The 24,556-nt window shown below is 38.2% G+C and overlaps 2 protein-coding genes and 1 non-coding gene across 3 annotated transcripts; 1 reads left to right on the top strand and 2 right to left on the bottom strand.

Annotated features, from left to right (window-relative positions):
• Positions 1-3,658: 3,658 nt before the first annotated feature.
• Positions 3,659-3,730, top strand: TRNAR-UCU. Its single transcript has one exon. It is a non-coding gene; the product is annotated as a tRNA-Arg (tRNA).
• A 6,119-nt stretch (positions 3,731-9,849) lies between these two features.
• On the bottom strand, positions 9,850-13,189 carry LOC117612954 (putative disease resistance protein RGA3). The gene is made up of 3 exons (XM_034341584.1): positions 10,365-13,189; positions 10,198-10,279; positions 9,850-9,956 (listed from the first exon to the last, which is right to left on the bottom strand). Exons 1-2 carry the CDS (start codon positions 13,187-13,189, stop codon positions 10,273-10,275), a joined length of 2,832 nt encoding a protein of 943 aa, XP_034197475.1. The 3' UTR covers positions 9,850-9,956; positions 10,198-10,272.
• Positions 13,190-14,371: 1,182 nt separating this feature from the next.
• LOC117612955 (probable LRR receptor-like serine/threonine-protein kinase At5g63710) lies at positions 14,372-22,291 on the bottom strand. The gene is made up of 9 exons (XM_034341585.1): positions 22,141-22,291; positions 21,706-21,838; positions 21,520-21,591; positions 21,040-21,183; positions 20,408-20,478; positions 20,177-20,320; positions 19,557-19,898; positions 18,461-18,855; positions 14,372-14,929 (listed from the first exon to the last, which is right to left on the bottom strand). Exons 1-9 carry the CDS (start codon positions 22,247-22,249, stop codon positions 14,627-14,629), a joined length of 1,713 nt encoding a protein of 570 aa, XP_034197476.1. The 5' UTR covers positions 22,250-22,291; the 3' UTR covers positions 14,372-14,626.
• Positions 22,292-24,556: the final 2,265 nt, after the last annotated feature.

Raw genomic sequence — 24,556 nt, 5'->3', positions numbered from 1 at the left:
GGGGTCAATGGCCTCCCTCCCTCCCCTCTCCACTAGTTCTTCCCCTCTACTCTCCTATCCTCCCCTCCCCTCCCCTCTCCTCTCATCTCCTTACCTCCCTATTCCCCTCGATACTTCTTTGTTTTTTTTTTTTTTTTTGGTCGTCTGAAATCAACCATTGTGAAACAATGTAGTCGTCATGATAGTTGTCATCTTTCAACCCACGTACATGAGAATTTGGCTCCATTTGTCATCCTTCGACATGGTTTGGAGCCATAAGAAGGGAAAAATGTCGGACTGCATTGCGTTTGGGTTTAACCGGTGACGCTATGGCTCTCTTCCGGCTGTCGAGGATGTGGAGCGGTGGCCTTGCTTCTTAATTTGTTTTTGTCTAATAATTTCCATGTTTCCATTAACTGTATAGCAGTTTGGTGTGTGTGTGTGTGTGTGTGTGTGTGTGTGTGTGTGTGTGTGTGTGTGTGTTTATTTATTTATGTTTATGAGGTTTTATTTCTTTTTAGCTTTTACAGATCTGTCATTTTTGCTGATGCGTAGCGAATTTGTATTACATGTTCGAGTAGGTGTGCTCTTGGTTGCTGAGTCCGGGATTATAGTAATTTTGTGGAGAAGATTCGTGTTGTTGTTGTGTTTAGTCACTGGAGAAGATTTACCAATATTCAGAACCATAATTGCTTCGTACTTTTTTCATAAAAAAATTATTATAGAATATTCAGAAGGCATTTAATTCCCTTTTTCTTGAACTGTTGGTCATCTATGTTGCACGGGTATGCTGATATGATACGATACGATTCACCGATAAGGCAAAATTCCAAAAAACTAGGATATGGGTACAGCATCGATACGGCGATTAAAATAATATATATTTAAAATTAATATAAATAGAAAAAATTAATGGAAGTACTGTGTGCAGATCCGCTCTACAAAAAAACCCTAGCCCCTTTTCTCTCAAAAAACACTCTTAGAGCCTTTTCCACCTTGAGGGGGGAAGAAGTCATTGTTCTTCCCCCCTCTCCTGTCTTCTCTTCCTCTCTTCCTGTCTTCCTCCTTTCACCTCTTCCCTCATTTTCAAAGACAAAGGGTTTTCCCTATTTGTCTTAGTTTTGTTATGATTTTTATCCAACCATTAGTGGCGGCTACGGCTCAGCGTCGGATCTTCACCTGCATTTCGGCGTCAGATCTCCATCACCATCTTTTTTGCAATTTCTTTATGTTTGGAATAAGTTGCAGAAACTCTTTGGGTTCCCTGTGTAGTTTTCACCTCTCCTTTTGTTAGAATTTTTCATCTCTCCTTTGTGAGAGCTTTTCATCTCTCCTTGGTGAGAGTTTTATTTGTATTGTTATGACTTGGTTTTTTCAAGCTTTATCTTTTTTTTATTATTCTAAGTTTGCAATCTTAGTTGGGATGTCTATGCTAGAGTTTCTTCGATCTTGCCTGATCGTTGGCGGAGACATACCTGATTTTCTTAATTTTGATATTAGACCGCTCCGTTATTGTAATGACCCTTTTGTGGCTAGTTTGTATTGGTCCTATGTGGCTAGTGGCTTTTTTGGCTGAATTATGAATGCAATCATATAATTTCCCTATAAAAAAAAAATTGAAAAAATTAATATTACATCCATCATGTCATAATCATCCATCATAAGTGCAAAACATAAAACTCAACACAAAATACAAGTCTCCATAAACAAAACACAAAATACAAGTCTTCATAGGATTGTTCAAATCATAAAAATAAAAAAATAAAAAAAGCAACACAAAAACAAATTAAAACATTAAGAAGCCACTTCTCAAATTTCTAATTTCATTCATCATTGTCATCACAGGTAAATATGATTGCTTCTAATTCCTTCTTCCTATTTCTTCTTCTTTTATAGTTATTCTCTCCCAAATGAAATGAAGACCTAGCTTCTATCAAGAAGAAGAGGCTGAGTGTTTAAAAATTGAGTTTTTAAAATTAACATTATCAGAAGACAATAGGAGTATCGACATATCGGATACGAGTATCGGAGTATCAGATACGAGCACTCCCCTCTAGTTAAGAGTATCGGTGTAACATAGTTGGTCATTAAGGTCTACAAGAATCGATTAAATGTCTTTCCAACGATAAAGTTTTTTTCTAGTTTTTGGAAATACTTAATAGTGTCGTTTTTGCGCCAAGTTATTTTAGTTATGTGAGACAAATTGTATAGAAAAGTGAGAAGTAGAGAAAGACAATAGAAATTGTTCTTAAAAGTATCTTTTGTGCTTCATAAAGCACCTGTACTGCTAATTACCATAATAAGTGTATAGGTTACAAAACATAGAAATTGTGGAGAGATTATAAACTTCTGTAAAAGAAAACGACACGATTTTAATTAGTGTGTTTATGTTTTTTTTTTTCTTTAAAGAAACCATTTTCTAACCTTAAAAAGATCCAAATATACCACTAAAAGTAGTTTTTTTTTTTTTTTTTTTTTTGGTGGGGGAATAGATGCTTTATTAAAAATAGAGTAATACTATACTTACCATATTTTGATCCCACATTTCTATACCACATGATGTGATATATCCATATTATATGTCACATCAATTAAATCAATGAAGTGTATTTTAATCAAGACAATTAGAAAAACAAATACTAGAATAAATAATAAAAGAAAAAAATTAAATAATTTTAATTAATGTGGTTGTCCACCTCAGCTGTCACATAAGATAGTATAAAGATGTGACATAAAAATGTGGTAAGAGTATCAATATTCTTAAAGATAATAAGCACCATAAGAGTTTACAAAAGATAACACTGAAAATATCCAATACTATCCAAAACCCGAACATGAAAGACATAAACAAATGCATAAAAAATTAATACTGTTGTAAAGTCAACAATGTGGATCCCAAAATGGCAAGCCCCACTACCCAATTGATTGAAGAATATTAATGATGTTTGTCTGCCAATTAACTTGTGAAGTGAATGGCCAATGTCTTAGGCCTATAAATAGATACCTCCATCAGGAGAAGAGAGTGCTTAGAAAAGAGGAAGAGAGGGAAGAAAGAAGGTGAGTGAGTGGATAGGAAAGAGAGCAGAGAGAAATTCTCCAAGAGAGAAAATTCAGTGAGCCACACATATTGTAAACACTAAAGTTGTAGCCCTATTATTTTATATAGTGAAAAAGTTACTGCTACTGCTCTCCGAGGACGTAGGTATAGCCGAACCTCGTTAAATGCTGTGTCTCATCTACTTTACGTGCAGCTCAATATTTTAGCACATATTCCGTTCATTATATAGCACGTTATCAGCACGAGAAGCTCTCAGGTATAATTTTTTTGTGCTACACTATTATTTATACTACTAACCATTATGTTGATGTAAGGAAGAAAAGTAGTGGAGGAGCTGTGGTCTGCTAGAGAGATATACAAGCAAACCAACTGGAAGGATAAGCTCCCTGCCTCTTACTTTTTCTATTATTTTATTATTTCTCCACACAATTTAATACTCATACTAACATCTAAAGCTAGTGAAGTTTGCAAGTAAAAAGAAGAAAAGCCAACAAGGTCATTCGAGCTTTTCCTGGGAGTATGGCATGGGTTACTTCAGCGCCGTGGCGCCTGGTACTCGAACATTGGCTCGAGGCATTTTCTCTACCCCTTCTTACCCTGAAAAATCAGGGGGAATGAAAAGCGTCCATTGTCTAATGGATAGGACAGAGGTCTTCTAAACCTTTGGTATAGGTTCAAATCCTATTGGACGCAATTTATTTCCATATTTATTTTTTTTTTAGATTTCTATGTCAAGAAATATATTTTGAATGACTTGAATAAGAAACGCTCTTCCAACATAATTTGTCTAGCTTTCAAACTAATGAATCATGGTGTTGATAAGATTCCAACGAAGAAAAAAAAAAGGGTTGGAAAAGATTCTTGCAACTTTTAGAATTATTGCCCAAAGTCTTCTGACCATACTAATATATTATATTCATATATATATATATATATATATACATATATATATATATACAGTAATTCTATTATTAGTTTTAACGGACGGTTTTACTTTCTATATTTTTAGTGGTAGTTTTTATCCCCACAACTATTTTATTTCTGTATGGTGTAAATTCATTACCTATACAATTTATTTACTGTATGGTGTAGGTTTATTACCCATACAACAGTATCTATTTAAAAGGGTGGCGCGGGTTTATCGTCCATGCCTTTACTTTTATTTAAATGTATGGAGCAGAATTAGTGCCCATACAAGCACGTTTATTTTATCGCAAATTTACTTTTACTTAAAGTATGATGTGGAATTAACCCTCATACTTTATGAATTTATTTTACCGCACATTTAATTTTATTTAAGGTATGGTGCGGGATTAACGTCCATACAACAAGCAATTTAATTTATGAATTTATTTTACCGCACATTTACATTTATTTAAAGTATGGTGTGGGTTTATCGTCCATACCAGTAATTTATTTACAAGCAATTTATTTTATGGATTAATTGTATGGTATGATGAGTTTTTATAGTATGCAAATCAGGACCAGAAGTTCATTGATCCTCATCATACAATTACATCAGGACCTGAAGATCCTTGATGATGATAATGATATAAGAGCTGGCAGTCTCTCTGGTACTATACTTGTAAACAAGAGATCGGACTTGAAGATCCTTGATCCTTAACATGTAAATAAGGACCTGGGGTTCCTTAATGATGTAACAGTACCTTATTGGTTAATAGTGCCGTACACATGGATAACAACTGTACTGGCAAATGTACTGTACACATGAATAGATACGTATTCATGACTTGATGAATAGTACCGTATACATGAATAGTGATGTATGCATAAATATTAACCATTTTGGGTAAACCGTCACTATATACAAAAGGGAACCTGCAGTTCCTTAAACTCATGGATGAGCAATTAAATGAGATGCCAAAAGTTCCTCAAAATATGGACAATTATGTAAGGGCTTGAAGTCCCGAAATATGTACAGAAAATTGTAAAAATGTCCATACCATGAGAATATGTGATTTTGGCCCGAAGTTCAAAATCTAAGGGGATTGAATGTCCATACCATGAGAATATGTGATTTTGGCCTGAAGTTCAAAATCTAACAGTGTTGAGAACCTAAAGTTCCAACAGTTAAATGGACAACCCTTGAGGTATTATTGCAAATTGTGGTACACCACATATTTCTTTGGCACAAGAGAATGATGAACTTAATAAAGTTCGATTATGTTATAATCGACACCTCAAGGAAGAAATATATTTTGTGAATTCGGTTGTTAAGAATACACCGTGAAATGGATAATATCAGTATAAACTTCAAATGATGAATTGAGGCTCCCCACATATTTTGTTATATCTGGGGCGGAAGCCCATGGACCCAAATATATGAGAGATCCTGAACTTGAAGTTGTGGGTATATAGTAGTTAATGCTCTTCACTACTATATTGCGATATTATCGTGGCTTTTACTCAATCCATATTTCATGTCCATTTGAAAAGGGCGAATAAATTCTGAGTATGTGTTTAGCCCGGGCCAGAAGTTACGGGCTCACATGCGTTGAAATATGAAATTTGGGAAAGTCAATGTGGTTATTTGAACCTATAAGGCACAAGGTTCCAAACCGTCATTTTGAAAAGACGTAAAAACCACAGGTGCAAGTTTAAGAATGTGCGCAATTATTATAACAGGAAAGGAGCATATAACAGATAGATTTTTTCCACCTGCAATGAAGGTGCAGGCCCTGTAAAATCTATAAAATTACATTATGTTCTAGAAGCCTCTGAAGGAAGAGGACGGCGCCTCTTAAGCTTAGCCATGAGCCTCTCGTGGTCTCCCAAAATTCTTTCATTGGAGACCTGCAGCATGTCTAGCCTTCTCAGTGTATCAACAGAGTACGAACTCACCAGTTTCAACAAGGCATTATTCTCTCCTTTAAGTTTCTCAACCTCTTGTTGAGACTCATGAAGCATTCTTTGAAGAGACGAATTTTCAGTTGTTAGCTTCTGAACCTCGTTTGCTCTAGCACGCAAACGATCAGCCATGTTAGAAACAGAAGCAGCAATTTGAATGCTAAAAGCCATTGAGTCATCAATAGCCTCTTCCTCAGACCTCCCTGTTAACAATATTTCATCCATTGGAGTAATGAAATTCCTAGCTACTATGACAGCAGTAGCATCATTCATCATCACAGAATCATTAACTGTGAGATGACGATTTTGGGATACAAAGGATGGACGCCAAACTTTGGCATCACTGGTTGTTGTGGGAGCATCATTTAAATTGAAATAATTTGGGCAGGAAGAAGAGGATGCCATTTTAAGAAGGTTTCGAAGAAAGTCTTAGAAAAACTAAAGTTTCAGAAAATGAAGGAAGTTGAGTTGAAACGCAGTTGCTCCAATCAAGTTTTGTATAAGCAATATCTATAGACGGAAATGTGGCAACTTTTCAGGATCCCAATATCTTCTCGGATCCCCATATTCTCTTTTTCTTTTCCAGATTCCAAAACTTCACGCGGCCTCCATTAATGTTTGTCGGCACGTGGCCTCCATTAATGTTTGTCGGCACGCGGCCTCTATTAATGTTTGTCGGCACTTTCGGCATTTTCAAGTATTATTTTCATCAAAGCTGATCTTGCTTTGCGGATTTCACGGAGCTATTTTTTCAAAAGCACCTCGAGAATCTCGCAATTTTCCTATGGTTAATTTGAAATTCACCGGTTCTACCTATTCCTTTATTTGTGTATAAATGTGTTACTAACGAAATTTTCTTTGCAGAAGACATCCAGTTTTCTCCATACCTAGTGATGCGATATCTACTTGTTTTTCTTATCAGTGAGCACTCAATATGCCCGAGAAGCAAGACTATCTCTGATCATCCATTCAGGAAGCGAGACTATCCCTGATCACGTTTCCGCTACATCAGGAAACTGTGAAGGCGACCTTATGCTCTAATCTCCTGAGGTCCTTCTAGACTAGGAGAAATGAGAGCTTGTTGTTCTGCTCCCACCAGCTTCCTTCCTTGATTGCTTACCTTACCTTGCAATCAATATCACAATTTTTGTATCTTTTCTTTCTTTCTATAACTCTATGTTCATAAGGGATTTTATTTCTTTAGAATGAACATCTGAAGAAAGAATCCATGAAGTGATCCTAACTCTGAGGGTTATTTGTTTTGACAGAGGCAAAAGAATTGTGATTTTTGCTCTTGCAGGATATAACTAGATCATCAAGCGCTACATTATATTTACTGGGCCGATACGAGTTTGAATAATACTTGAGAAAAGTTTCTCCCACCTAAGGATGTAAGCAATACTTGTGTTATTTTATGCTTATATACTTATTTGATATTTTATCTTGAAAGGTAACCAAATGGGGAGATAAGTATCCGTTCCAAAAGAATGGCTTGTATGTATCCATGAATTATTAACGCAAATTTTACAGATTGCAAGTTGGATACATTGATAATACACTGCACAGATTAAAGTCCCATAAGAACAAAATATGGGTATAGCAGTGATCAATATGATGCACGCCTGTTGCGTAGCAAATGATGTGGATTGAAGTCCCGAAAGGACAATCCTTTGACATGTCAATATTGATATTGTGCACGCCTAATGCGTAGCAAATTGTATGGGTTAAAGTCCCAGAAATTAATTGACATGTATGTATTAATCTGTGGCATGCCTGCAGCATGACAAATATATGGGTTCTAAATGTTCCAACTCCCTAAATGGAGATTATCCACGCCCTACTATAAAATAACGCTCCATTGGAGGTTATAATCCACATTCTCACATAATAAAAGCCCCCTGAAGTGGCTTGGGTACCCAAAAGCAAAGAAATGCTTATAATTGATGTATGCGCATGCACATGAGAATGGTGGGATCATGAATTGATGAATGACAAATTTTGTTTTGGAGTAGCTACTCAAATCATCAATGGGCTGTGTTGATTGGAACCACGTTCAATTATTAAATGTCGACAATATCATTGGCCAAAATGGAATGAGGTAATTCCATTATAGATAAGAATGAACGTGAAAGAACAAACCCACAGTACGAACCCCAAAATTTGTTAATACTGAAAGTTATACTTGGGTGTTCGGAATAAAAGGGAATATACCTACTTTGTATGACACAATGTTTTTGGCATAAACAAGGAATGTTGGGTTTTCTCCATATTTATAGATTCAATTGTGCCCCTTTATTGCACATTTACGGAGACCAACATGTTATCTTTAAGGGTTATTAAATGCACGGAGCATATTGCCAGAAGCGATTCCCTAAAGATGTATAAATAGCTGGGTTAAAGCTATATAATGTGTCATAAAGTTTAATCCCTTTAAACAAAATCCTTGAAAGGATTGAAATTGCATGAAGCAAGTCCCTGAATGACATGTGCCTGAAGCACAAAATCTGTACTCAATGTTAATGTGCATAAATTGCCTCAGTGAGTATATTGATTATAATGTGTTTGCAACACATTAAAGCTTCTGAAGAGTTCAAGAAATATTTGTCTCGACTTAAAGATCGAGCATTATGCCAACGAGATTCTTGCTTATACTAAGAAAGTATTGAAGCATTTTTATGAGGATTATCCGTTGGACACTTTAAGGATTTTCCGGAAGTATATTGGACCGAACATCATATTTTCCAGATAGGGCTCAACTCCATCACCATCATTTTGGGATGATGTGAGGTATATTTGATGCTATCTCCGCATAACACCATGTACGGGCATATTCTTTCAAGTGAACTTACAAATAGCCCAAGTTTTGTTGGAAACGCGGACTCTGAAAATTTCTATGATTTACATAGAGATAGCTCACTGGAAATATATTTACTTACTCAACTACGAGAATTGTTAATGGCTACATCCTCCACTCACTCCGAAAGATTCTCACTCCAAAAGATAGTCATGAAGACATCAGGGGAAGATATTAACCTGGGGGAGCATTCAGAAGTATGTTATACAGATTGTTGTACTCTTCTTCCTTCCATCAGTTTTCTACCTCACTAGGTTTTCTCCAAGCACGTCTTTAATGATGCAATTAACATATCATTTGTGGTATCCAAGGGGGAGTGTTGTAAATGTAGATCCCAAAATGGCAAGCCCCACTACCCAATTGATTGAAGAATATTAATGATGTTTGTCTGCCAATTAATTTGTGAAGTGAATGGCCATAGGCCTATAAATACATACCTCCATCAGGAGAAGAGAGTGCTTAGAAAAGAGGAAAATAGGGAAGAAAGAAGGTGAGTGAGTGGATAGGAAAGAGAGCAGAGAGAAATTCTCCAAGAGAGAAAATTCAATGAGCCACAAATATTTTAAACACTAAAGTTGTAGCCCTATTATTTTATATAGTGGAAAAGTTACTGCTACTGCTCTCCGAAGACGTAGGCATAGCCGAACCTCGTTAAATGTTGTATCTCATCTACTTTACGTGCAGCTCAATAATTTAGCACATATTCCGTTCATTATATAGCAAATACTAGCTTACTAATATTACTATTATTACTATTATTACTATAGCCCCTTCACTCACGCCAGAGGATGAGGAGATGGAAATCCTGAATCATTAGTGACTTTTCTAGCTTAAGAACACACACCAAATCAAAGTTACTCAAGACAAACAAAACACACCACCTAGAGGAACAGAAAAACTGGGAACTGATACACAATAAAATAAGAGAAAGCCAAATTCACGAGTTCCTCAAGAGTACATTTTACGAATTAATGACACAAAGGAAGTTTTGCAAATGATCAATACACCAGTAGATTAGTTAAATAGTAGGTGCTTACAAAACAAAAAAATCAGGGCAATCATCAAGCTCAGTAGACCTTCCAAATTCACCATGTCTCTGTCAAGGCAGTGATGAAAATAATCAAAATTTCAGTTATTGGAACTTCCGTAGGCTGACACTTGATGATTTACATCACTCTAATTGCTTCAATAGGGTCCCTGAAATGATGACACATACATAGTTGATCAATTAATTTGCTTCTTGCAATCATTTCTCAATTCGGGAATTAAATTTTTTGAGAAACAACTAAAGCATGCAGATTAAACAAAACAACAAACCTCGTGTAAATTAATTTAGGGAGATTCACTAAATTAGGCAGATCAAAGCACCTTTCATACTCATTTGAAAAATCCTCTTCATAGAAAAATCATGATATCATAAATGCGAACAATTACTTACAGTTTTAGCGAGTCACCATCTCAAGATTATATATGCCGCCGAGACAGATGTTTCATAAATGTGCCTAGCGAGTCATCACCTTCTGAAGATTTTCAAGGAAACAAATATGATCATTGTTGGAATTCATACATAAGTAGGTAAATAAGAGATTGCTAGAGTTCAATTACCCGGAGGAAATGCGGATGTTTGGGATCTTAGCAGAAATCTTGGCCCACTCTCCATTGCCTTCTTCGTAATGCTCTGCAAGTCTCCGACATCTGCTGATGCCAAGAGTCTGCAGTGGTGTTTTGAAGATGAAGTCTGGCAGTGCCTTTAGCAATTCGCAGTCGCCAATTCTTAACTCAGAAAGGCACGGCATGATTGTAATTTCAGAATCTTCTTTCGTCCACTCTTCCACGCCTTCCCACTCTTCCCAATTCCACATGTCGTAAAAGCAGAGTAGTTTCAATTTTGGGAATAATATTTGGGGTGATCTGATTCTGAATGAGGTTTGATCTTCTAATCTCAAAAATTCAACACCGACCTTTTTCACTCCTTCCATACTGTATAGGGCCAGTCTTTCAAGGCATTCCAATTTCCCAAGAGGCCAAAGTTGACAGAGTGTCCCCCCATCAACAGTAAGGAATCTCAAATTGTGTAAAGACTGAATCCAATTGGGCCACGTGGTGCCATTATGATCCCAAATCCCTAAGGATTCCAAATCTGGGTGCGGTCGTAAGGCATTCAGTATTTCCACACTGTTCGTCTGCCCTGCAAAATCAACAGTGAGATTAAATAGCTTTTTGTCCCAGAATTGTGCTTTCTCAACCTCGCTCTTATCTGTGGCATCCCCCCGAAGTTGTATTTTCAGACTTCCCTCAAGGTTCAAGTTTCTCAGATCCCCAATTTGGAATGCTTCATCTTTGTCGCCACCACATGAACACACATCTAGTGTTTGCAAACTTGTTAATCTCCCTATCACTTTGGGGAACGACTCCAGAAGACCACAATACTCAACGTAAAGATGCTTTAAGTTAATCAAGTTTCCCATGTTTTCAGGCAGTTTTGTAAGGTTAGAGCAGAGCACAAGGCGCAAGGTTGACAAATTGTACAAACCACAAATAGTATCTGGTAATTTCTTCAGTATACTATTGAAAGACAAATCAATATGCCTCAAATGTATCAATTCACCAATCTCCTTCGGGAGTTCTTTGATGGGATTAAGACTCAAATTTAATGTCCTAAGACATTTCAATTGTAAAATTAAATTTGGGTCTATGGTAGTAATTCTTGAATCAAAAGTTGCGAGCGTGCGGAGATTTTTGCAATCGTAAGATGAGATAAAAAGTGGAAGTGGACCTTCAGGAACATATCTCAAGGTCAAATGACGAACTTTATCACCAAATACCTTTGATTCGCTGGTAGTTTCCTCACCATGATCGATAATCAAACACTCATTCTTGGTGAGAAATTGTACAAAGTCATGCACAATATCATGCATTTTGCAACCTGTAATGGTACTGGTGTCAAGATCTATCTCAAAATCTTGGAAAAATGACCGTGCCACTAAGTTGTCAAAAACTGCATCACCTGTTGTTCCCTTTTCTTTATTCCCTTTCGAAATAACATAGTCTTGTGCCATCCAAAGTTTAATCAAATCATCTCGTTTAAACTTGTAATCTTTTGGAAAAGTAGCACAATATAAAAGGCAACATTTAATTGTTGGGGCCAAATCATTATAACTTAGGAATAGGGGTTGGAAAACTTCTTGCTCGACCTTGTCTAGATCCCATATCTTACTATGCAAAACTTCTTTCCATTCTCCCATTTTTGTCTTATTCTGCATGAGACTACCCAAAGTCTTTGCAGCAAGAGGCAAACCTTTACACTTCTTTACAATTTCCTTACTAATATCTCCAAACTCATGTACATCCCTATCCGAAAAGGCCATGTGATTGAAGATTGACAAACAACATTCATCATTCAACTCTCTCAGATTAATCATGTTTCTTGTTGCTCTCATCATTTTGGCAACCTCATGTTTTCTTGTGGTCACCAATATTCTGTTGCCTTTAGCACCATTTTGGATTAATGGTACCTTTAATTGTTCCCACTTTTTAGGATCATCGGTCCATACATCATCCAGGACAAGGAGAAACCTTTTGCCCTGGATGGATGTAGACATACATTGCAAGACCTCATCCAACTCATTTGAATTTGGGGCGTTTTGACCAATAATGGCTTTGGCAATCTTAATCTCATCAAAAGGGTCTGAAACACAAACCCATTTCCTCAAATCAAAATGGGTTTTGACTCGGTCATCATTATAGGCTAGTTGGGTTAAAGTTGTTTTTCCCATGCCTCCCATCCCGACAATAGGGATGATAAGGAGCCCCTTCCCTTCCGCACTACTATCACTCAACAAGTTTGTTATCAAAACCTTTTTTTCATTTTCTCGACCAAATATCTCAGATATATCGACAAAAGATGCAGTTTGAGGTCGTTGAGGTTGTTGAGGTTGTTGAATGCCTAATTCTTTGCTTAGAAACTGGTACTTTTTTCTTTCCTCATAAATCTCAGTTAACTTATCATTCAGATCTTTTATTTTCAGAGCAATGTCATGGCGAAGAATCACCCTACTGACTTTGCCAAGACAAAAGTAACGGGAGAAACTAGAGAAACGTACCTTCTTCTTTGTAACAAGAGCATTTGGATCACCTTCTCTTTCTTGCTTCTCAACTTGTTGTTTGAGAATGTTTGTGTTCCACTCATCCAGCACATCCACCATCTGGTAGGATATATCTTTCAGCTCATCCAACCAGATTTTGACAGCTTGATCCGTCACTTGGCGTTGCTCTGCATCCTCAAGCACAGCTTGAATAACTCGAAGAGTCCGAGTGAATTTCTCAACATCTTCCTCAACGTTCAAAACAATTTTCACCCCTCCTTCTATGTATTCATAGGTTGTCGAGGCCAACCGTTCTAGCAGCACGGAAATGAGCGCATCAGCCATTATTTTGAGCTTCAGAAAATGGTTGACAGCAGTGTTTATGAACAAGAACTGATTTGGGGATAATTGTTTGTGTTGTGGTGTTCCCTTTCTTCTGCCCAGTTTATATGCTGAGTAAGTCTTCAAGGCAAACTCCAAGTCAATTTTTAAGAAATATCTAATCTGGGGCTGGTGAGTGTGGCAGACTGTCTTTCTTGACCTTACCATACAAGACAAGATTGACGCCTTTTTAATTGATCGAGTTTTTTTATATATAAACTTTTTCCTTATACTGTTACATGAAGCATTACCAAGATGTAGTGCATAAATCTCCAACAACGCAATTTATATTAATGTTACCAAGAGTTTACCTGAACTCTACCCACTTGAATAAAGAAATGTATCAAAGATTGGTTGGACCTTGTGACATATACTGTGAGTGTAGTTTAGTCAGTTCGTGCATGTTCCCAGTAAATATCATGTAAATGATGTAAGTCATATACTTAGATATTTGAAGTTAGTAACAAGAAAATGACTTATGTTCTCTAAGCATGGGCATTTAAATGTGGAAAAGATACACCGATGTTGATTGGGCCGGTAGTATCATTGCCATGAGCTCTACATCAAGTATATTGGTTGGAGGTAATTTCTCACTTGGCATAGCAATAAGCAAAAGATCTGGAGTACAGAATAATGGTACAAGGAATCTATGAACTATTGTGATTGATAATGTACAAAATAATGATCGTAGATGTTGAAGTGGATAGACATTTCATTAAAAAATGAAGACAATTAATATTCCATTTGTGAAGACTAAAGACCAATTAGTCCATATTCTGTCCAAAACAATTAAAAAATAAGGTGTGTTACAACTCATTGGTCAAGTTGAGGATTGGAGGTATGTGTTCACCAATTTGAGCGTGAGTGTTAGTGTGAATTCTAAATATAACCTAATTTGTAGTCTCCTATTTGGACTTTATTAGGTTTAATTACTTTACTTAAGGTCCACTTCTCGTAAATCGTATTTGTAACTAGGAAAAGAATACACATTTGAGAGTTTTATCGTATTCGTTTTGACACCAAAATTTTTTCTTAACGTATGCACCTAAATGAAACTCATTCAGTTTAGCTCCAAAAGGATTCCGTTGTGGACTGAAACCTTCTTGTTGATTATTAAACCCAAGTAAAGATGAAGATTGGAAAAGATGAAGATTAAAAGTATCTTAAATCAATCCCACTCAAAATTTAATCAACAACGTCTCATAGACCACATACATATCCACCCACGCAAACGTAGTGGTTATATGAAATGAAAACTTATCTTTGGCTATATGATATCCCACAACTTTCTTTTCCTCTCTTCTCTTATCTTTTCACACACATATACATTTATACTATATATGGTACAATAATTAGTAATATTTGGGTTAATTCTAAATTAGGGAATGTAGGAAACAACTACTATCTTGCCTTGGACAATTGTATAGCTTCTTGATCATGTGTAGACTCTTCAGCCCAGGCAAACTGGTGATGAGACAGGAGTGAGAATTCGCGATTCCTTACATCCTCAAGCTGCTCCCACTCTGCTAGATCCACTCCCTGCAGCAATCTAACCACTTGTGCCATTGTCGGACGGTCCTCGGGTGAGCTTTGAGTGCAAAGCAATGCGACCTGAATGACAGTCTCAACCTCTTTTGGATCGTGCATCTTCATGTGTCCATCCACAATGTCATCAAGCCTATTTTCTCTCTGCAGCTTCTTGATCTGTTGAGATCATATTTACATAATTTAATTAAGACATCAAATAGGAAGCAGCAACAAAGCATTGAAGAAGACAGTATTTACAAAAAACTTCAATGTGGTTGAAACTTGTTTCCAAAATATTGAGCTACATTGGAACCCAAGCAAGATTGAAGTTAAAGGTGACAATTTACACAGGCATCATGGAAAATGTCAAACAAGAATTATCTAGGACTCGTTTCTTAGATAAAATTAATCCCTAGTAATGAACATGAGCTGATTCTTACTAGATTATATAATAGTTAAGAGTTAGAAAGCCCCCTCCTCCCTCTCTAAGAAAATTTGGCAAACCCTATAACAGTTCCCTAGCCATCCCCCTTATTCCTCCAAAATAAGGTGTAGCTGCTACTTGTGAAAGGACCCGCCCCGAATTTTTTCCAAAACCCGGGACGAACCCTTTGAAATTCCTGACATCACCCCGATGCCGGGCCCACTTACTAAAGACCGAGACTTTCTGCCGAAATTTCGGCAGAGTCTCCCCTATAAATTGGACATTTCCCAAAAATTTATACCTGCATAAAAACACAATTTATATTCCCAACTGGCAGCATGCACAATATCATTTCATGCAATTCACACAAATGGCCTTCGGCCTTTCAACATTTCAACAAACTACCAGACACGCTAACAAAACAATTCATGCCTCGAATAAGGCGGGCAATACATTCAAATACAACTATGACTAACATTAGTCTGCGGCTGCACCTAACCACCTTAGGCTGCCTACGTACCCTCCTTGAGGGATCAAGCCACACGTAGTTCTTCCATAAAACCTAATTCCACATATAGGCAATACCTTATTTCATTTCTCTGTATTTCGCATAATCCCCCCATACGCCGGTACTACCAACGCCACGTATGGGGCCTGTCAACACGCCGGATAACCTACGCCACGTGCGACCATACCATACTATCATCATATCTCCCCATACGCCGGTACAACCAATGCCACGTATGGGGTCTGTCTCAACGCCGGATAACCTACGCCACGTGAGACCTGCACATCATATCACATAACTCCCCATACGCCGGTACAACCAACGCCACGTATGGGGTCTGTCGACACGCCGGATAACCTACGCCACATGCGACCTCAACACAATATCACAATATCTCCCCATACGCCGGTACAACCAACGCCACGTATGGGGTCTGTCGACACGCCGGATAACCTAAGCCACGTGCGACCTCAACACAATATCACAATATCCATCACAATATCTCCCCATACGCCGGTACAACCAACGCCACGTATGGGGTCTGTCGACACGCCGGATAACCTACGCCACGTGCGACCTCAACACAATATCACAATAGCTCCCCATACGCCGGTACAACCAACGCCACGTATGGGGTCTGTCCCAACGCCGGATAACCTACGCCACGCGGGACCTAACTTTCACTTGGTGGTGCTTATAATAAATCCCAAAATCAGGGGAGGTACCTAAGGTAGTGCGTATAGCACTCTGAACTGACATTCTAGACTCTTTTGTACTCTTGTACAAACTTATTATAATTATAATAATAAATATTAATTCTAATATTGTGTAACCCTTCACAAGAGTCTAGCACCCGATAATCCCCCCTGGAAAGGTAAGATTACTCCGGGAGCCTCACGGTCAACCAAGGGTCAAACTACTCTAACCCTGGTCAAACGGACCTGCAGAACCCACGACCTCCAATTTCCGATCCGAAAGTCCCTATGGGTTTTACTAGGTATAGGACACTTGTCCTGCAAGTTTGGTTCAGATCGGACGGTCGGATCGCTCACGATCGTACGATCTAACGGTTAATATAAAATATAAACTTTAAATTATTAAATCGGAAAATCCGGGGCTCCGATTCACGATCCGTGAATTCCTACACGATCCTAGAATTACCCAGATTAACATATATTAAATTTGGGACCATCCGACGGTCCCAACCTATCGAACCTGGATAACGCCCGATAGGCGATATCCGTTCGATAGTCAAACGACGTCCGAATTGAGATCCGCGAAATCCTACGCGCTCGTGACGGCACGAGGACCTCAAAACTGCCCAGAGACACGCCGCCACCCTCGCCCACGCGCCGCCACACCCGCGGGCAGACCGGTTGTCCAAAGCGATTACGGTCCGTCGAAAAATCTTGGAACCGAGACTCCAAACTCCTACCCTAGGTAAAACACCCTATTTGGAGCCACTTTTGTTCTTGGACCACCCCCAAAAAGTGGCCGAAAATGGCCGATTACGGCTGCCGAAGTTCGGCCGATTTTCAATTCGAAAATCGAATTGCCTACGCTACGAATCGATCAATTCCTACCCAACCATCAGCTAGAACATGCAGAGGGGATGAATTTCCATACCTTGATCGCCAGAAATGGCGGCCGGAGGAGGGAGATCGGAGCCGGCGAATTTCGGGCGAAAATCACCATTTTCCGGCGGCTGGAGCGGCGGCCGATCTCGGGGGAGGGCTGGGTCGTGACGCCGAGGCCGAGCCGGTCCTTTTGGCACCGGTCCCGACCGCAGCCGCGGCCGGTGGGCGGAGATACGAGGAGAGAGAGAGAGAGAGAGAGAGAGAGAGAGAGAGAGAGAGAGAGAAAACCAGATTTTTATAAAAAAATCTCATTTCGAAATTTTTACGGTTGTGCCACTAGGTTTCTTTTGACCATAACTCTCTCGTTACAACTCCGATTCGAGCCCACTACGTGTCTATGAACTCGTCTCAGTACGACCTATCCAAAAATACAAGTCACGGTCCCAAACTCTCTCCGGTTAAGAATATGACTAAAATGCCCTTAATAAATAAATAATTTAAATAAGGGTTAAATTTGGGGTCGGGGTGTTACAACTTGTTCCCCAAGAAACACCATAGTCACAATCACATCACACACTCTCATGATTATCAATGGAGCATAAATATATTGCAGTTAAGTTTCTTTAGCCCAAATTAAGTACTGCTTGTAACACTCTCATTCACCCAATGTTAGACAAGGTCCCAGCCCAAATCTATGCAAATATTCTATGTATCTAAAGTCGCCTGGGATTTTTGGAGCATGCCATGCCTGACAATCTTCTTTCTAGCATCTCCATTCAGTCCTGCCAATTTGTGGTCTTGTGACTTCCCCCTCATGGTATTATCCCTAGCCTAGAGAGAAGGTTCCATTGACCCATAATTTCTACTACTAGTTCGTAAAATTGAATAGTGGCATGCTCACCAACTAAAAGGGGTAGACATCCTTTTCTAACAATCCCATGAAGGATTATATAAATCTTCAGAGAAAGGCAGAGAAAACTTGAGAAATGAACTAATTATGTACTCGCTCATCAATTATGCATATCGATTATCTGGGAGAAAAAAGCAGAAATGCAAAAAACTTGACAAACTAACTGATAGAAGATAAAAAGATAAAAGCTGCCATAAAGGAGAGGTGCCATTTTAACGGACAAGAATCCCATCAAGTACAGATATGTCCAAAGAGTTCAGGAAGTCATATAGGAGACTATAAATCTTACATGATCAAGCAGAAGAACATCCTCCTCTTCTTCAAGCCGAGCAAAATCTATAGCACGCTGACCAGTGACAAGTTCGAGAAGTGTGATACCATATCCAAAAACATCAGTCTTTTCTGACGATTTTCCAGTGGACAAATATTCTGGGGCAATATGACCCATGGTACCACGCACTTGAGTGGTAACGTGAGTTGATTTTGTATCAACCAGCTTTGCTAGCCCAAAATCTCCAAGAACGGGCTCAAAATTATCATCTAGAAGAATGTTTGCAGCCTTTAAGTCACGGTGTATAATCTTAGGATTACAATGCTCATGTAAATACTCTAAGCCATGGGCTGCACCAAAAGCGATGCGTTTCCTTGTTGACCAGTCCAAGCCTTTCTCACCAGGTTTTAAATCTAACACATATATCAGGAAGAATATGTTATGAATTAAAAATATTGAACAGTAGATATATGAGAATCGTGATATGCCATTCCAAAGAATTAAGTGATGATTAACCTTCAAATGAACAAGCATAAAATACAAATGATGTAAATCCTATCTCCCCCCTTAAGAAGTAGGGAGGGGGGTGTTCAGGATGTCCTTACTTGAATATTGAGTTGGTTGAAGAAAATAGAAATTTGTATTTGGGAATTTGAATCACAAAATGGTGGTTATATATCAATACGTGCGATGAAAGACCTCCTCCATAAGTATGGGCTGGAAGGTGAGGTTGACCGTACGATACCTAATGGGTGTAAGTAAAATTACCAAGAAAAACAACAAAGGAAGTAAGGATTAGGGAGCATCTCAGAAAAAATTTCAAGGATGGTACCTCATGTCATAATATGTTGCAGAATTCTATTGCTAAATTAAACCACGAAAACAGAAGTAAAATTACAGGCTCTCAAATGGAACAGAACATGGCAACAAGCAATGATTTTTTCTTCTTTCTTTTGGGACTGAACACTGAATTAGGGCTTCTAATCACTTACCAAGCACAAAAAGAAGTTCAAACCATGGTTGTAAAACATGCTTGTGTTCAGAGCCACTCACACTGAAAAATGCAGAGGAGAAATAGAAAAGTAAACTCAAGCAATGCTCTTTTAGGACATACCTCTCAAGCGATACGCAACACTAAGATTTTTCATGAATGGATAAACAAGGATTCTCTCGGATGAAGTTGTACAAAATCCAATCAACCGTAAAAGATTCTTGTGAACTGCAACGCTAATGAGTTGTACTTCTCTCAAGAATGCAGCCTCTCCACCAGGACTGTTATAATCTGTAAGGCGTTTCACTGCAACCTTTACATTGTCTGAGAGGACACCTTTGTAAACTCTTCCAAAGCCCCCTTGTCCAATTATGTTGCTTTCATCGAAGTTATCTGTAGCAAGCTGAATTTCACGCCAAGAAAATCTTCTTAACTGGCCAAAGGAAATTTTGCACTCATCTTCACCTAAAATTACATTAAAATAAGAAAAGGGGGTGGAGTAGATGTTAGTTTGACAAGATTGTGTAGCTCGTGATGCGACTTTAGGCATTTGGACTTTTGAATACAGATTAAACGAATACATAAATCAAACTTGGTAAGTGATTATTTACACATCTGACTTACAAAGGGTGGGGATCGATTCTAACTTAACTAGGTTGAGATGATTTCAAATTTAAATTTTCATAACGATGCTTAGTACAAACTGAAAGTGATCTCAAAAGTAAAAGGTAAGGAAAATTTACCTGTAACATCAACAAAGACATCATGTGTTAGTTTGTGCATGCGATAATATCGATAAGCGAAAAGAGCCCCAATCAAAAGAATTACTGTTACACCACAACTTGCCGAAGTTATAACCGTTCCAAGTTTTGATTTCTTGGTTGAAACTGCCAAATTTTAAAATCATAGGTTATTCCTAGGTAATTCAAACATAGTTGGTAAACTGAAATAGTAGAGTTGTACAAAGAATAAACCTCGGAGAACAGAGCCAGAAGCACAAGGCTGCTTCAAGCTAGAACCACAAGCAAGACGTGCTCCTGTAAAACTGTAAGGATAAAACAATTAATAGCACACCATTAAGGATATATAATATAACTACTGGACAAGTATACAGTAAGTTGCAAATTATAGAATGTAGACGCAATGCTGAAGGAAAATATTATAATAACGGAAAGGTCATCTAGAACCAAATTACACAACATTGGAACCAAAGGAGTTTACGCCATTTTTTATTATAATAAGTAGGAATTTAAGCATTTGAAAAATAATATATATACATCCAAAATGATACTCGTGCTTGATGAAACTATTATAAGTGGCAGTCCAGAAGTAGATCCTATACCTCGAACTTACTGTAATAGAAGAAGAACTAAACTCCTGAAGCACAGGTGAGATGATTAATTTTTCTTTTCTGGAGAACAGGAAAGTGTTCACAAGATAGTACTTTCCAATATAAACAGTTGTAGAACACTCAGATAAGACAACAGCATAAGTAACTGCTACAGATCAGGCAATTCCCCAATAAATACAAGAACATTTTACATATTTTACATATATAGACGAATAAGAAAGTTGGAATCTTTTAGGAAGGGAAATGCAGCCTTACAAATGCTTTAAATTGGACAGTTGACCCCAGGTATTGGGTATAGGACCTCTGAAATTATTGTTTGCAAGATTTAGATTCTGTAGATGTGTCATGTTGGCAAGATAAATGGGTAACAGGCCTGTTAGACTATTATCCTGGAAGTCCCTGCATAAACAAAGTTATTTTATCAAAATTCATGACTGGATGCAAAAAAAATATATTCTTCAGAATTAAACAAACAAGAACTACAATAATGAAGGCATTGGTATTATATTCCACTTTTTTCTATGACTCAGTTGACAGTATGTAAAGTTACAATGATAAAGGGAAAACTTAAACTCTCCCTCTCTCTCTCTCTCTCTCTCTCTCTCTCTCTCTCTCTCTCGGTACCAGAGCACAAACTAGTGATCCAAAATCAGGTTTCAGCCAATGGAAATAGTTATGTTACATTTTCTGACACCATCAGCCCCAGAATACTAATGCATCAAGAAGTTGACTTACAGGCTAGCCAAAAATTTCAGTTTAGTAATCGAAGGAGAAAGCGTTCCAGAAAATCCATTTGATGCCAGGCTCCTGCAAAGTAGTACATTCACAAACTAAATGTACTGCAATGATAAATGATTTTCAAAGATGGCGATATTAATAAAATATATATTTTTCATGATCATAAAATTTAGTTTAACTTACAGGGATATGACATTTCCATTTCTACAAGTGACATGAGACCAGCTAAAACAGGGGCTAACGAGATTATAATTCCAATCTGTTATTCGGCCGCTGGAATCATTCAGTGCCCTAAGCAAATCGATCAATGCTTCACCTGCACATTATCGTAAGTGAAGAACGAAATTGTATGTAGAACCATAAATGGCTGGTGAAAAGAACTTTTGTTTATATTACAATTCTGATAAATGAAAAATGAAAAATTCTTGGACTTTCTCATATATGTCATTCACTTAGACTAGTTATCAAGATTGAACAATATATGACAACGCTCTTAACTAAGTAGTGAGAAAAGTATCACTTAAATCATATCCGCATTGATAATTTCAGAACCAACCTCATTTTACAACCAGAAATAAATCTTGCTTAAAAACAAATAATAGTTAGATATCACCATACCTTCAACATCTGGATCTGTAGATGCAAAACTGACTGTTAGCAAAATGAGTAACATTAGCCAATTTATGATTGGCTTTAAAAGATGCCAGCTAGAAAATGCTCCAGACATGCCTCCTGAACTACCGACGATTATTCACCCAGACACCTCTAGCCTCTTTATGGGAAGACTGCATAAATAATTTAAAAAAAGCATTTTCAGTTGAGAGTAGAAGAGATTCCTGCCTGGAAAGCAAAGAAATTTTTTTTTATAATTGTACAGATGGAACTTAATACATTTACTACAATGAAGGAGAGGGAAAATAAACATGTTTTTGGGGTAAAATCCACAACAGAAATAATAAAATATAAAATCAGCGCATTATGTTTTGGGGAAAATACACATGTTTTTGGGTTCATTCCTGTAACAACTACTTCTGTTCATGCTGTTGGCATTGCTTACCCTCATAACTTGTGGGGCCTTTTCTGGACCATAAGCATTTGTTACCTTTGGTACTAGCCCTGTAATCTAGTAGCTCAATGTTTTAGGATTATGTATCCCAGCTCTCATCTGATCAAATACTGACTTGATTTTGGACATGGAATATTACGTAACAATACGATTATGGGAATTTTATCTTTTTCTATAACTTTTATGTTATAGTGACTTGGAATTTTTTGTCCATAAGTTTGCAATTATAGTAATTTGGTTTTGGACATTGATGTACTAACTATGTAATAATAGGATTGCATGATCTCTTTTCTACAAATTTGCAGTTATAGTGTTTGGGATTTTCTAAATGTTAATTCTCTGCGTGGGAGTATTTATAAGACTAGGAGTTCTTGCGGGCAGAGAGGGGGCCCAAAACGGACAATATCGTGCTACGGCTACCAAATTGTCACATCCCGGGATCGACTCCGCCGTAGCACGATATTGTCCGCTTTGGGCCCCCTTCTCTGCCCGCACGGTTTTGATTCTAGGAACTCACGAGCAACTTCTCAGTGGGTCACCCATCCTGAGATTGCGCTAGCCCCCAACTCCCTTAATTTCGGAGTTCCTACGACTCCAAAGTCAGTGAGCTCCCAAAAGGCCTCGTGCTAGATGGATGGGGGTGTGCACATATAAGGCACATCACCCCCTCTCCGTTGGTTGATGTGGGATCTTACAATCCACCCCCCTCAAGGGCCCGAAGTCCCCGTCAGCACACTCGCGCCACACGGCAGAGTGGCTCTAATACCAAATTGTCACATTCCGGGATCAACTCCACCGTAGCACGATATTGTCCGCTTTGGGCCCCCTTCTCTGCCCGCATGGTTTTGTTTCTGGGAGCTCACGAGCAACTTCCCAGTGGGTCACCCATCCTGGGATTACTCTAGCCCCCAACTCGCTTAACTTCGGAGTTCCTACGACTCCGAAGCCAGTGAGCTCCCAAAAGCCCTCGTGCTAGATGGATGCTGGTGTGCACATGTAAGGCACATCACCCTCTCTCCGTTGGTTGATGTGAGATCTTACAAAATCAAATAAAATCTAATAGAATTTAAATCCATGCCATCGGATAGCATTTGGGGTGGGACAGGACCCGATCCAAATTCCGCTTTGGAATTCGAGCCAAGTCCTGTGCGTGTCCGACACCTGGCAAATGTCGGGCACAAATGACCTTTTTGCCCTTTTCGTTTCAAATTCTTTTTGAAATTTCCCTTAGACTTCTGCCGAAAATTCGGCAGAGTCTCCCCTGTATTTTGTCCAAACCTAAAATCTTCCACCTGTCAAACAAGCATAAAAATTCACACCAACTGCCAGAATATCTCAAATAAACACTTTCCAACTCGGTTTCTCAGTTTTAACTAGATATCAGAGCACTTTCTATAAATTTACAGAACTTTAAGAAATTTACAATGAAGTTCTACACTTTGTGGTGGTACGGAAGCTGGGAGGATGGCCCGAGGTGGATTCTTTCGTACTTCTACGGCCTAGGGGCGAAAAACAGGTTTAAAGGTGTGAGTGGACAAAGATAATGTTCTTAAAAACAATTTAAAACATAATAACCCCCGTTTAAAATAGGTAAGGATATAAATCGATAGTTTGTCGATATTTCAATACAAGGTATTCAAATAAACATGTATAAACGTACTGATGAATATACTCGTATAACTGAACAAATATATAAAGACATAAATGCATGAATATCGAGGAAACTGATATAAAATGATTGAAAACAATAACTGCATAAAAGTGCTCACAATCCTTTAAAAACTACCACCTAATTGTACCCAGTAACATCCGTCAAATCCCCTGGCAGGTCTCGGACGACATGCAGTCTATCCGAGCCGCAAACTGGCAGGATACAGGGGACTATGGTCAGCCTGATCCGCCGGCAGGTCTCGATGACACCAAGTGGACTCGAACCGCTCTGGCAAGATACAGGGGACCGCAGTCAGC

This window comes from Prunus dulcis, unplaced genomic scaffold (assembly GCF_902201215.1).
Source record: "Prunus dulcis unplaced genomic scaffold, ALMONDv2, whole genome shotgun sequence".
NCBI classification, from domain to species: Eukaryota; Viridiplantae; Streptophyta; class Magnoliopsida; order Rosales; family Rosaceae; genus Prunus; species Prunus dulcis.
This window is presented reverse-complemented; position numbering and strand designations above follow the sequence as displayed.

What these genes read in the sequence shown, in the direction of transcription:
- LOC117612954 (XM_034341584.1), bottom strand. Translation starts at nt 13,189, where the DNA reads ATGGCTGATGCGCTCATTTCCGTGCTGCTAGAACGGTTGGCCTCGACA.
- LOC117612955 (XM_034341585.1), bottom strand. Translation starts at nt 22,249, where the DNA reads ATGTCTGGAGCATTTTCTAGCTGGCATCTTTTAAAGCCAATCATAAAT. An exon ending in TGTCTTTGTTGATGTTACAG is followed by an intron (nt 19,899 to 20,176) that starts GTAAATTTTCCT and finishes ATGTAATTTTAG; the next exon opens with GTGAAGATGAGTGCAAAATT. An exon ending in TGTTGCGTATCGCTTGAGAG is followed by an intron (nt 18,856 to 19,556) that starts GTATGTCCTAAA and finishes TATATGTGTTAG; the next exon opens with ATTTAAAACCTGGTGAGAAA.